A 13,685-nucleotide genomic window follows, 5' to 3' on the forward strand; every position below is an offset into this window, starting at 1 on the left:
GTGACTTTGCTCAGCTATTTAGTTTTGGTACTATTTTTTATAGCTTCCTTAGAATTTTCTACATAAACAGTCATGTCTGTCTGTATTAGTAAAAAAGCTCTTCCTTCCTTCCTTTCTTCCTTCCTTCCTTTCTTCCTTCCTTTTCTTCCTCCCTTCCCCACCCCACCCCTCCCCTCCCTCCCTCCTTTCCTTCCTCCCTCCCTCCCTCCATCCCTCCCTTCCTTCCCTCCCTCCCTCTTTTCTTTTCTTTCTTTCTATCACTCTTGCCACCCAGGCTGGAGTGCAGTGGCACAATCTCAGCTCACTGCAACCTCTGCCTCCCGGGTTCAAGCGATTCTTATGCCTCAGCCTCCTGAGTAGCTGGGATTACAGGTACACACCATCATGCCCAGCTAATTTTTGTATTTTTAGTAGAGATGGGGTTTCACCGTGTTATTGGCCAGGCTGCTCTCGAACTCCTGACCTCAGGTGATCTGCCCGCCTCTGCTTCCCAAAGTGCTGAGATTATATGCGTGAGCCACCATGCCTGAACTACTACTTTCTTTACAGTATGCATGTCTTTTATTTATTTTTCTTGCCTGATTGAAAATAATATAAGGAAAGCCATCAAATCTTTCTATTTATGCATAAATATTTGCATTAAATTTTTTTAGAAAAGTTGTCTAAAGAACTTCTAATATTACACATTACTTGTTACCTGACATGAAAGCATCTGTTTTTTCTGTTTTAGGCCCTGGAGATGTACAAGGATGATTGGAACAAAGTGTCGGAACATGTTGGAAGTCGTACTCAGGATGAATGCATCCTCCACTTTTTGAGACTTCCCATTGAGGACCCATACCTTGAGAATTCAGATGCTTCCCTTGGGCCTTTGGCCTACCAGCCTGTCCCCTTTAGTCAGTCAGGAAATCCAGTCATGAGTACTGTTGCTTTTTTGGCATCTGTGGTGGACCCTCGCGTGGCATCTGCTGCAGCAAAAGCGGCTTTGGGTATGGACTTCCCTAAACCATCTCCTCAACAGAAAAACTCAGTTTATCTCAATTTAAATATTACCAGCCATTACATTCATTTCTTTTTAATATAAACAACAAAAATCAGATATTACCTGTGAAAGATACCATATTCTTTATAAAAGTATTACAATATTTGGCTGGACACCAAATTAGCTGGGCGTGGTGGCACATGCCTGTAGTCCCAGCTACTTGGGAGGCTGAGTGAGGCAGGAGAATCGCTTGAACCCAGGAGGCAGAGATTGCAGTGAGCTGAGATTGCACCGCTGCACTCCATCCCTTGGGTAATAGAGCAAGACTCCATCTCAAAAAGAAAAAAAAAAAAAGTATTACAAAAGTTTTAAGTAATGCACCTTAAAATTAACAGCTTTAGGAATCGGAGGGACAGAGGTTTTTTATTGTATATTTTGTGATTAATTTAGAATTTGGTGTAACTAGCAAAGGAAGTCATTTAATATTCATGGGTTACACATTAATTATAACTAGAACTTTGTCACATCATAGAACTCTTTCTTGGTTTTATGGATGTTTAATCCTTGCTGTTTTTGGTTTTTTTTGGTTTATTAATCTAGTAAGCAAAGTTAAAATATGGACAGCAGTTTTGATTATTACTGGCATAAGTTGAAAGATCTCTTATTTCAAGGCTCTGTGATGTGTAGGAGAAAATGTAGAGCCATAGAATTTCATTATTATTATTTTTTTAATCTCATTTAGTCCTCTCATTTTGCTGCTGTAGAGGGACTGAGAGCCTGAAGAGGTTGCTACACCTAAGACAATAATACTGTGTTGGGTTTCCTGGTGGTGGTTTTACACTGAAGCAAATTTTTATGCAAAGTTAGATTGCTGTTCCATTTTTATTCTTGAACCAGAGGAGTTTTCTCGGGTCCGGGAGGAGGTACCACTGGAATTGGTTGAAGCTCATGTCAAGAAAGTACAAGAAGCAGCACGAGCCTCTGGGAAAGTGGATCCCACCTACGGTCTGGAGAGCAGCTGCATTGCAGGCACAGGGCCTGATGAGCCAGAGAAGCTTGGTGAGTCACTGCTGCTTTTGAAGGGACAGGGTTAATGTATGTTTGTATTCCTGTCAGTTTACTCAAATAATTGGGTTTACTTGCACTAAAAAGTGAGTACAATGATCAGTATAAACTTGTCTTTTAAGATTAGTAAATGATTTTTTTTCTCTTGTCTGTTTCTTTTGGTAGCTAGAACTAAAAAATTGTCTTATAACTGTTAATGATATTACAGTTGTGAATTATCTGGTTGCTGTTTGTAGATCCAGGTTTTGAATAGACAGATATAAGAATACTGAAAGATGCATGGAACTGTGGTGAAAAAAAGAATATTGAAAGGACTTATGATTATGTTAATTTATATGTTGCTGAGTGGGTTTAAATTCATTGTTTTGGGGTTTTTTTTAGCTGAGGAAAAATTCCTGTAACATAAAATTCCTCATTTTAACTGCTTAAAAGTATATAATCTAAGTAGCTTCTGCTATATTTACAATGCTGTGTGTCTATCACCACTATCTAACTCCAGAACATTTTCCTCATCCCAACACAAAGTCACATACTTATTGAGCGGTCACTCCCCATTCCTTTTGCTCTTCAGCTGTGGTACCCACTAACAACCTGCTTTCTGTCTCTATGGGTTTGCCTGTTCTGGACATTTAGTATAAACAGAATCATATAATATGTGGCCTTTTGTGTCTGCTTCTTTGACTTAGCATAATGTTTTCAAGGTTCATCCATGTTGTAGCATGCATCAGTATCTCATTCTTGTCAGTGCTGACTATTTCTTTGTGTGGATATACCCAATTATATTTATGTGTCAGTTCATGAACATTTTTGTTGTTTCCTTTTTTTTTTTTTTTTTTAGACACAGTCTCTCTCTGTCACCCAGGCTGGAGTGCAGTGGCATGATCTCAGCTCACTGCAAGCTCTACCTCCTGGGTTCACACCATTCTCCTGCCTCAGCCTCCCGAGTAGCTGGGACTACAGGCGCCTGCCACCACACCCAGCTAATTTTTTGTATTTTTAGTAGAGACAGGGTTTCACCATGTTAGCCAGGATGGTCTCAATCTCCTGACCTCGTGATCTGCCCGCCTTGGCCTCCCAAAGTGCTGGGATTACAGGCGTGAGCCACTGCACCTGGCCTATTGTTTCCACTTTTACACTACTATGAAAAATGCTGCTATGAACACTTATATACAAGCTTTTTTGTGAACAGAGGATTTTCACTTCTTTTGGTTGGGTATATACCTAGGGGTAGAATTGCTGAGTTACATGGTAATTTTGTTTACCTTTTTGAGAAACTGCCAGCCTGTTTTTCACAGTGGCTATACCATTTTATGTTCTTACCTGTAATGTATGACATTTCTAAGTTCTTCACGTCCTTGTCAATACTTATTTTCCATTTTTACCTTTAGTAGCCAATCTAGTGGTTTGATGTTGGGGTTTGTATTTGCATTGATGACTAATCATCTTGAATATCATGTGTTTATTGGCCATTTTTATGTCTTCCTTGGGAAATACCTACTCAGATTCTTGCCCCCCCCCCCTTTTTTTTTCTTAGTAGACTTTATGTCTTAGAGCAGTTTTAGGTTCATAGCAAAATTTAGTAGACATTACAGAGTTCCTGTATACCTCCTGACTATGCTTCACATGCACACTTTCCCCCACGATCAATACCAGAGTGGTGCATTTGTTATAGTTGATAAACCTACTTTAACTCATCATCATCAACCACAGTCCAAAGTTTTAGTTTATTCAGTAATTGATTCTCACATGTTGAACCACCCTCCCTTTTTGTTTTTTGGTTTTATTTTGATAAATCCGACATGGCCTTTGTAAATAATCAATTTAACATGCTGTCGGATTTGGTTTGCTAGTCTTTTGTTGAAGATTTTTGCATCTGTATTCATATATTGTTTGTAGTTTTCTTTTCCTATGATATCTTTGTCTAGTTTTGATATTACGGTAATACCAGCCTCAAAGAATAAGTTAGGAATTGTTCCTTTTTTTTTTTTTTTTTTTTAAAGAAAAGTTTGAGGAGCATTGGAGTTAATTCTTCATTAAGGGTTTGGTAATATTCACTGGTAAAGCCATCACGTCCTGGGCTTTTCTTACTTTCTTGATTACTGATTTTGTCTCTCTCTCTCTTTTTTTTTTTTTTTTTTTTTTTTGAGACAGAGTCTCTGTCACCCAGGCTAGAGTGCAATGGTGTGGTCTCAGCTCACTGCAACCTCTGCCTCCTGGGTTCAAGCAATTCCTCCCCCTCAGCCCCTGGAGTAGCTGGGACTACAGGCGTGTGCCACAACACGTGGCTAATTTTTGTATTTTTAGTAGAGACGAGGTTTCACTGTGTTGGCCAGGTTGGTCTCGAACTCCTGACCTTGTGATCCACCTGCCTCAGTCTGCCGAAGTGTTGGGATTACAGGTGTGAGCCACCGCGCCTAGCCCTCATTCTGTCTCTTAACTTGTTATAATTCTACCAAGATTTAAACATTTCTTAATGAGTCAGTTTTGGTAGTTTGTGTCTTATAGGAATTTATTCGTTTCATGTAGATTATCTAATTTGTTGGCACAAAATTTATAACAACAAAAAGGGGAAACAACTGGAATGTCCATCATCTGATATGTGATAAGCAAAATATGGTATATCCATACAATGGAATATTACTTGGCTATAAAAAGGAATGAAGTGTTTACATTTGCCACATCATGTATGAATTTTGAAACATTTGGTAAATGAAAAGCCAGTGAAAATAGCCAGTATATTATATGATTGCATTTATAAGAAATGTCCTGAAGAGGGAAATCTATAAAAACAAAGTGGATTAATGGTTGCTCTGCATAAGCGGAATGGAGGATTGGGGGTTGATAGCAAAAGGATACCTCTTTGAAGTAACAAAAATGTTTTAAATTTTGCCATGGGGATGGTTGCACATATCTGTTGATATACTAAATTTCATTGACTTGTACTCCTTCAGTGGGTTAATTTTATATTACATGAATTACATCTCAATAAATGGGTGAATTCTCTACTATGTGAATTATATCTCAGAGCTATTTTTTTAAGTTCAGTGTTCTCTCATAACTGTTGATAGTAATGTCCTCATTTTCATTACTGATTATGGTAATTTCATCCACTTGCTTTTCTTGTTTTAAAGTCAGTCGAGATAAAGGCTTGTCAATTTTGTCTCTTCAAAGAACCAGCTTTTTTGTTTCATTGATTCTCTGTTTTTCTGTTCTATAATTTCTCTCCACTCTAATCTTCATTTTTTCCTTCTGCTTGCTTTGGGTTAAATTTGCTTTTTTTTCCTAGTTGTTTTAAGGTAGAGTATGTTATTTGAAATCTTATTTAGTAATGTGGGTGTTTACAGCTGTATAAATTTACCTCAGCACTGGTTTTGGGACATTCTATAAGTTTGCTATATGTATTTATGTTTCCATTCTTCTCAAAAGTACTTTGTAATTTCTTTTTTTTTTGAGACAGAGTTTCGCTGTTGTTGACCAGGCTGAAGTGCAATGGTGTGATCTTGGCTCACTGCAACCTCTGCCTCCCAGGTTCAAGCCATTCTCTTGCCTCAGCCTCCCGAATACCTGGGATTACAGGCACCCGCCACCACTCCTGGCTTATTTTTGTTGGTGTGTGTGTGTTTTTAAGTAGAGATGGGGTTTCACTATGTTGGCCAGGCTCGTCTCGAACTCCTGACCTCAGATGATCCACCCGCCTTGGCCTCCCAAAGTGCTGGGATTACAGGCGTGAGCCACTGAGCCCAGCCTCTGTACTTTGTAATTTCTGTTGTGATTTCTTCTTAGACCCATTGGCTATTTTAAGAGGATGTTATTGTGAATTTTCATAAATTCGTGAACTTTAAAGATTTTCTTCTTTTACTGATTTTTAGTTACATTTCGTTGTGATCAGAGAAGGTAATTTGTGTGATTTCCGTATTTTTAAATTAAGACTTGTTTTGTTGCCTAACATGTGTATTCCAGACAGCATTCTTTGTACATTTGAGAAAAATATATTTTCTGCTCTTATTGGATAGGGTTGTTCAAGTTGTCTGCTTCCTTGTTTATCTTTTGCATAGTTCTCTCCCTTATTGAAAGTGGGGTATTGAAATCTCCAACTATTATTGTTGAATTATTTCTTCCTTCTGTTCTGTTTTTGCTTTATGTATTTAGAGACTCTGTTGTTGCTTATGTTTATAATTGTTACATCTTTTTGATGTATTGAACCTTTTATCTTTTATAGAATGTCCTTTTTGTCTTATATAACGTTTTGTGTCTTAAAGTCTATCTTATCTGATATTAGCATGCCATTTCACATGTTTTTAGATTTCTGTTTACTTTTTGTTGTTGTTGTTGTTGAGATGGAGTCTCACTCTGTTGCCCAGGCTAGAGTTTAGTGGCATGCTCTTGGCTTACTGCACCCTCAGCCTCCACCTCCTGGGCTCAAGTGATCCTCCTGCCTTAGCCTCTCGAGTAGTTGGGACTACAGGTGCATACTGCCATGCCCTGCTAATTTTTGTGTTTTTAGTAGAGACGGGGTTTCACCATATTTCCTAGGCTGGTCTCGAACTCCTTGGCTCAAGTGATCCACCCATGTCTGCCTCCCAAAGTGCTGGGATTACAGGCATGAGCCACCGTGCCAGGCCTGGTTTCTGTTTACATCGAATCACTGTTCCATCTTGTTACTTTCAGTCTCTTTGTTTCTTGGTATGAAAAGTGGCTCTCTTATAGACTGCATTGTAGTCATTGGATTTGAGAAGTTGAGACTTAGGTTCTACCTTTGTTTCTACCCTTCATAGCCATAGGGCTTTAAAAAGCAATTTACCTTTGCTAGTTGGCTCTGAATTATCTCATCTGGAGAAGAACAGATATTATTAAATACTTTCTGTAATGTATTGTTTACTAGTGCTGTTTTATGATGTTAGAAAGGAGACATTTTTGCTATTAAGGACTTAATTACCTGTTTCTCTTTAATCAGTGTTAAAGAGGAGTGAAATTAATAAAGCAGCTTTATACGTAGTATGGGCTTCTCAAATGGAAGTGCTTTTACATAAGAGGCTTTTTTTTTTTTTTTTTTTTTTTTTGAAATGGAGCCTTCCTCTGTCACCCAGGCTGGAGTGCAATGGCGCGATCTTGGCTCACTGCAACCTCCGCCTCCCGGGTTCAAGCAATTTCTCCTGCCTCAGCCTCCCGAGTAGCTGGGACTACAGGTGCATGCCACCATGCCCAGCTAATTTTTGCATTTTTAGTAGAGATGGGAATTTAGCATATTGGCCAGGCTGGTCTCGAATTCCTGACCTGGTGATCCACCCGTCTTGGCCTCCCAAAGTGCTGGGATTACAGGCGTGAGCCAACCTAAAAATATTATTGTCTCTGTAATTATTAGTAGTATATTCCCAGCATTTTTTACATTGTTCATTAATATTTTTCTTTTCTATCATTATGAAACTATGTATGTCTGGTGATTAAAGAACTATAGGTGTCATTCTGCCTAATTATTTCCATCTTTATCTCACCGGTATGAAATTTATATACACTGTGCTTTAGATACAGTGATTTTCATTTGTCTTTTTAATTATTTTTTTTGGAGACAGAGTCTCGCTCTGTCACCCAGGCTGGAGTATGGTGGTGTGATCTCAACTCACTGCATGCAGCCTCCACCTCCCAGGCTCAAGCAATTCTCCTGTCTCAGCCTCCCAAGTAGCTGGGATTATGTGTGTGTGTCACCACACCTGGCTGATTTTTGTATTTTGGGTAGAGATGGGGTTTCACCATATTGGCCAGGCTGGTCTCCAACTCCTGACCTCAAGTGATCTGCCCACCTCAGCCTCCCAAAGTGCTGGGATTACAGGCATGGGCCACCGTGCCTGGCCTATTATTGTTTTTTGAGACAGTGTCTTGCTTTGTCACCCAGGCTGGAGTATGGTGGCGTGATCACAGCTCATTGCAACCTCTGCCTCCCAGGCTCAAGTGATTCTCCCACCTCAGCCTCCCAAGTAAATGGAACTACAGGCACATGACACCATTGCTGGCTATTGTCTTTTTCTTTTACCCTTAGAATAAAGATAATAGGAAGTAAAAATTAAAATTGCTAGCTAGTGCTCTACAGAACATACCATATGAACACCTAGTGCTCCCTTCTTGGCAGTTGAAGTGGATATCAGTGAGATCCTTTCAAGCCTAAAATCTTACCATTTTTAATGAGTTTGCATAGGGTCTACCCCTGTTGTTCTCTCTACTTTGTTTGAATTAAGTGCCAGTCTAGCCATCTCATTTTGCTTATATGGAAACATTTTCAGATTAATGAAGCCTCTCATCCCTGCTGCTGGGGTTTGGATATGGTTTCTTCGTCCTCACCAAAACTTATATTGAACTTTGATCCCCAGTGTGATGGTGTTTGGGTTCTGGAGGTGTTTGGGTTGTGGAGGCCAATCCTTCATAAATGGCTTGGTGCTCTTCTTGTAGTAGTGAATGAGTTTCCACTCTCATTCTTGGGGAATTGGATTAGTTCTCCCAATAATGGATTCATTCCCCTCAGAGTGGGTTGTTACAATTTCAGGACCCTCCTCAGGTTTCTCTTCTTTACACCTGTCTGCTTCTCCTTTGACCTCCTCTGCCATGTTGTGACACAGAACAAAATCCTTTGCTAGGAATCGGGGCCATGCCCTTGAACTTCTAAGTCTGTGAAACTGTGAGCTAAATAAACCCTTTTTCTTTATAAGTTACCTAGTTTCAGATAGGCTTCTATAGCAGCACAAAATGGACTAAGATACCAGTCCTCTGCGCAAATTATTGTTCTAACTCTTCTTAACGTTGGTTACACCTAGAGTACCAATTGTTTGATTTAAAAGCAATTTGAGAGTATCTATAATTCTTAGTTTGAAAATTAACTTATTTTCTTTTTCTTTTTCTTATATGGAGATTGAAATTAGCAGGCGAAGTCACGTCTCTGTTCTTCTATGTTGATTCTGCACCACCAGACAGTACTCAGCGTAGGCTGGAAAAACCTGGGGCTAACGAAGCCTGGGTCTTACTTTCCTAAATGTTTTTGGTATTGGTTCATTTGTAGGGTCTTTTGGTTCTCGATGGTTACGGAGTTGAAAAAACATTGGCAATCTTCTTATTTGATTCAGTGAGATTTGTGTACTTTGCCAAGGGAGGGATGTATTTTTACATGTATATTTTGAAAACACATTTTGGTAGATGATACCATAGAGCATTAGTGGCTATGAAATAGGTTGCAAATTTAGCCATTTCTAGTTTAGTGGGTTTTGAAACAAGACTGAAGTATCTAGCAACCTTGGTTTCTTTGGGGCTGGATTTGCCTGATTCATTAGTGAATTTATGGTTTGTGGAGCATGCAGAGCTTAGACTGCTACAGGAGGCACATGAGACTATAAGGGCTGACCCTTGAGTGGCATTAACAGTAAAATTCATTCACGGTATCTGGAAGTAGCCTCCCAGTTAACCTCTTTCAAGTGTGTTCCATACTCACTATAATTGCAGCAACAGAATTTGGGTCCTCTTATAATAAAGGTAAGGAAAACAGACCATAATATAAATATTTCAAATGAGTTGAGAATAGGTCTCTGTAACTTATGGACTATTATAGATAATATGATTTATATTGGATTCTGACAAGTGGAATAAATTGAGAAACAGCAAATGTTTCTCCCTTGGGAATTGGCTCAACAAAATTGTAGTAGGAAGTCAACAGTGTATCTCTTACGTTTCATGTCACAAATACTGCCTTATTGCGTAGCACACTGATTTGAAACCGAGTGATATAGGATTTTACTTAGCAAGATAATAGTGTGCTTGGGTGGTGGGGTCATGGTACTATTTATTGTTATAATTTACTATGTTACAAATGTGTACACATAGGTATTAACTATGGTGAAATCATACTATAGGGAAAATAAGCTTCCTTAAGAAATATAGTACTTGTTTTGGGTTCTTGTCATTAACCTATCTAACATTTCATTGTGTATTTGGATTAGAGAAGAAATATATGATGTATATGGTGAAATGAAAGTAAAGCTGGATGAACACTCAAACACCTCTTACATTCATATTTTAAGTGATTTTCCATAGGAATTATTTAGGAAATGAGTGTTTTCTTATGAGAAGGGTCTTCTTCAGTCCATCTTTTTAACTATGGTCACTCACCAAGAACTATTAATTTCTGTACCTTTATATATGTTTTGTTTTTCATTGACTAGACCATTCTAGGCATACAAAAAATACTTCTGAGTACCCATATTTAGTCCACATTGTATGGGGATTTTTGATTGGCCATTTGAGTTTCTTTTCAGGAGAATCCTTTGGAGGAAGTAACTTTTTTTTTTTTTGCCAAAGCAAGGAAACTGAAGCATGGAGAGGTTACATAGGTGTGTATCTGAACCAGAAATTTAACCTAAATCTCTCTAATCCCAAAGCTCTACTTCTCTTCATTGTAGCAGGCTGCCAGAAGTAAAATTTGTAGGTGTGTCTGTGTGGTTTTCATTCATTGAACAAGCATCTTTAAAGTCTTAATAGCTCTAAAATACTGTTCTGTCTTAGATACTATGGGAAATATAATACTGAAGAGCCCAGGCCCTCTTGAGAACTTCACACCTGTCTCCTGAAATAGGCAAATGCATGAGGCAGAGCAGCTGTGGTTGACTTCCTCTATATGCCACTGAATGCCAACCAAACCCACAGAAGGCTGGGTGCTGTGGCTCATGCTCGTAATCCCAACACTTTGGCAGGCAGGAGAATTGCTTTAGGCCAGGATTTCGAGACCAGCCTGGTCAACATAGCAAGACCCCATCTCTACAAAAAGTAAAAAGAAAAAAATTAGGTGAGCATGGTGGTGCAAACCTGTAGTCCTAGCTACTCAGGAAGACAAGGTGAGAGGATCACCTGAGCCCAAGCTACAGAGAGCTGTGATCCACACCACTGCATTCCAGCCTAGGTGACTAAGCAAGACCCTGTCTCAAATAAAAACCAAAAACCTTACACCAAAATTCAGTCAATGTCATTCAGTGCATGAGCCTGTGCCAGAGAAGCTTTCTTGGACATAATCACAAAAAATCAAACTCAGTGTATCATATTGTCACATCATTTCTTTGTGTTCTAGATGCTAGGATACTGGGAAACAAAGTAAACCAAAATTTCTCCCCTTTATATTTTATATTTATAGAGTGTAAGATGGACAGCAATCTAATCAAATAAGTAAAACTTAACGTGTATAGATGTAATTATATATGAAGAGTATGTTGGCTGGTGTGCTATGGTGAAAAGCAAAGCAGGGTTGCAAGGATATGAGTAAAGTGTGGGAATTACAATTTTAAATGATCAGGGAAAGTCTCATTGAGAAAGTGACTTTTGAGCAAAGATGTAAATAAGGTGAGCAAGAGTGCTATGTAGACATCCAGTGTAAGAGTGTTCCCAGTATTGGGAGAAGCCAGTGTAAAGCCCCCTGGGCAGGAGCTACCTGGCATATTTGAAGAACAGCAAGGAAGCTCATGTAAAGTTGTAATAGCTCGATTGGTGGGGGACGGGAGGTCATATGAGATGTTAAGGTAATTTGTGGGCTATTGTAAAATGTTAATGTTTACTTTTGCAAAGTGGAGCAAGTGGAGCAGTTTGACCAAAAGAGTGTCAGAGTCTGACATATGTATTTGAGACAGGGTTTCACTCTGTTGCCTAGACTGGAGTGCAGTGGCACAATCTTGGCTCACTGCAACCTCTGCATCCTGGGCTCAGGTGATTCTCCCACCTCAGCCTCCCCAATAGCTGGGACCACAGGGGTACCTCATCACACCTTGATTTTTTTGTGTTTTTTTATAGAGGCAGGGTTTCGCCATGTTGCTTAGGCTGGTCTCAAACTCCTGGACTCCAGCAATCTGCCTGCCTCAGCCTCCCAAAGTGCTGGAATTACAGACGTGAGCCACCACGCCTGGCCTGAGTCTGACCTATATTTTTTCAAGTCTTACTCTAACTGTTCAATTGAGAATATACCCCCATGTAGAAATTGTTAAATTGATTTATTATTCAGATAACATATTTGACTTTCAAAGAAAATTTTCTTCATTGCATCACTAAGGCTTTTATTAAAAAGCTCTATAAAGATTTTATTAAATTTTTCTTTATTTATTTTATTTTATTTTTAAAGAGACAGGGTCTTGCTGTGTCTCCCTGGTTGGATACAGTGGCATGATCATGACTCACTACAGCCTTGACCTCCTGGGCTCAAGTGATCCTCCCACTTCTGCCTCCGAGTAGCTGGGACTACAGGTGTGCACCACCATCCCTGGCTAATTCTTTTAGTTACTGTAGAGACAGGGTCTCGCTATGTTGCTTAGATTAGTCTCAAACTTCTGAGCTCAAGCCATCATCCCACCTTGGCCTCTCAAAGTGCTGGGATTACAGGCATGAGCCACTGCACTGAACCCAAGGCCACATTTTATGCTTGTGTTCTGCTAGGATTACAGGTAGATATTTTTTTACATGACTTAGAAACTAAACAAAATTGCGTATCTTGTAGTTTGTTTACTTATAGCAAACATTGATAGGATAGCATAGTGAAATCTTGTATACCTACTAGTTAGGTTCAACTTTTCAATATTTATTTAGCTATCTAAATAAATTTTTTTTTCTTGAATTATTATCATTATTATAATTTTGAAGTGGAGTCTTGCTCTGTCGCCCAGGCTAGAGTGCAGTGGCGCGATCTCTGCTCACTGCAAGCTCCGCCTCCGGGGTTCTTGCCATTCTCCTGCCTCAGCCTCCCAAGTAGCTGGAACTACAGGCACCCGCCACCATGCCTGGCTAATTTTTTGTATTTTTAGTAGAGACAGGGTTTCACCATGTTAGCCAGGATGATCTCGATCTCCTGACCTCGTGATCCGCCCGCCTCAGCCTCCCTAAGTGCTGGGATTACAGGCGTGAGCCACCACGCCCGGCCTGAATTATTTCAAAGTAGGTTGAAGACATGATGATTCTTTGTAGCCAAAATAGTCCACCATGTATTTCCTAAGGATAAGGACATTTTCCTATATCAGTTATTTAATACAATGAATTTTAGTCCCTTTTTGGGACACCAACCCTTTCCCTCAAGAGAGTTGGAATGTACTTGTACGTTCAACGGCTAGTCAAGGGTTTGTCAAAAATCTTTTATTGTTAACCTCATTTATATTTCCTGATCTCAAGTATTAGTTTTATTTCTTTTGCTACTGAGTGGATTTACTGTCTGCATCTCAATTCTGGTTTGGACAGGTTTTGAGGGATTAAGTTAATTGAAGTGTTTTCCTTACAAGTTGATGACTTTTGGTGATATTTAATCATAAATAGAATAATCAAGAGTTTTTAAAAATTTATCAATGAGTAGATTGTCTACTGAGCTCCTTAACAACCTATGGAATACAGGTTTCCCGTGAGTACATCTTGAGCCAGTTGTCACAGCTCTGTGTTAAAGAACCCAAGTAATCATTCCTAGTTTTTAAGAAGGTTAAGGACTAACTAGTCTCTAGACCATTATGAGATTAAGATAATCCTGAAATAAATAATACTGAAGAAGTAACTTTCTAAGAACATACAGCCCAGAAATGACTGTTAGAATTCTCGCCTCAGATACTATTCATAGCTTATAAGTAGCCTCGCTCTTCTCACCATGAGG

The 13,685-nt window shown here is 39.2% G+C and overlaps 1 protein-coding gene across 3 annotated transcripts in view; it reads left to right on the forward strand.

The window, feature by feature from the left end:
* Positions 1 to 13,685, forward strand: part of SMARCC1 (SWI/SNF related, matrix associated, actin dependent regulator of chromatin subfamily c member 1) — a 198,928-nt gene that overhangs the window by 122,377 nt on the left and 62,866 nt on the right. For all 3 annotated transcript variants that reach the window (XM_030811904.1, XM_030811906.1, XM_030811905.1), the window contains exons 20-21: positions 731 to 989; positions 1,880 to 2,041. In XM_030811904.1, coding sequence (XP_030667764.1) covers positions 731 to 989; positions 1,880 to 2,041 — 421 coding nt within the window. The remainder of the gene's footprint in view (positions 1 to 730; positions 990 to 1,879; positions 2,042 to 13,685) is intronic.

This window comes from Nomascus leucogenys, chromosome 4 (genome assembly GCF_006542625.1).
Source record: "Nomascus leucogenys isolate Asia chromosome 4, Asia_NLE_v1, whole genome shotgun sequence".
Taxonomy (NCBI): Eukaryota; Metazoa; Chordata; class Mammalia; order Primates; family Hylobatidae; genus Nomascus; species Nomascus leucogenys.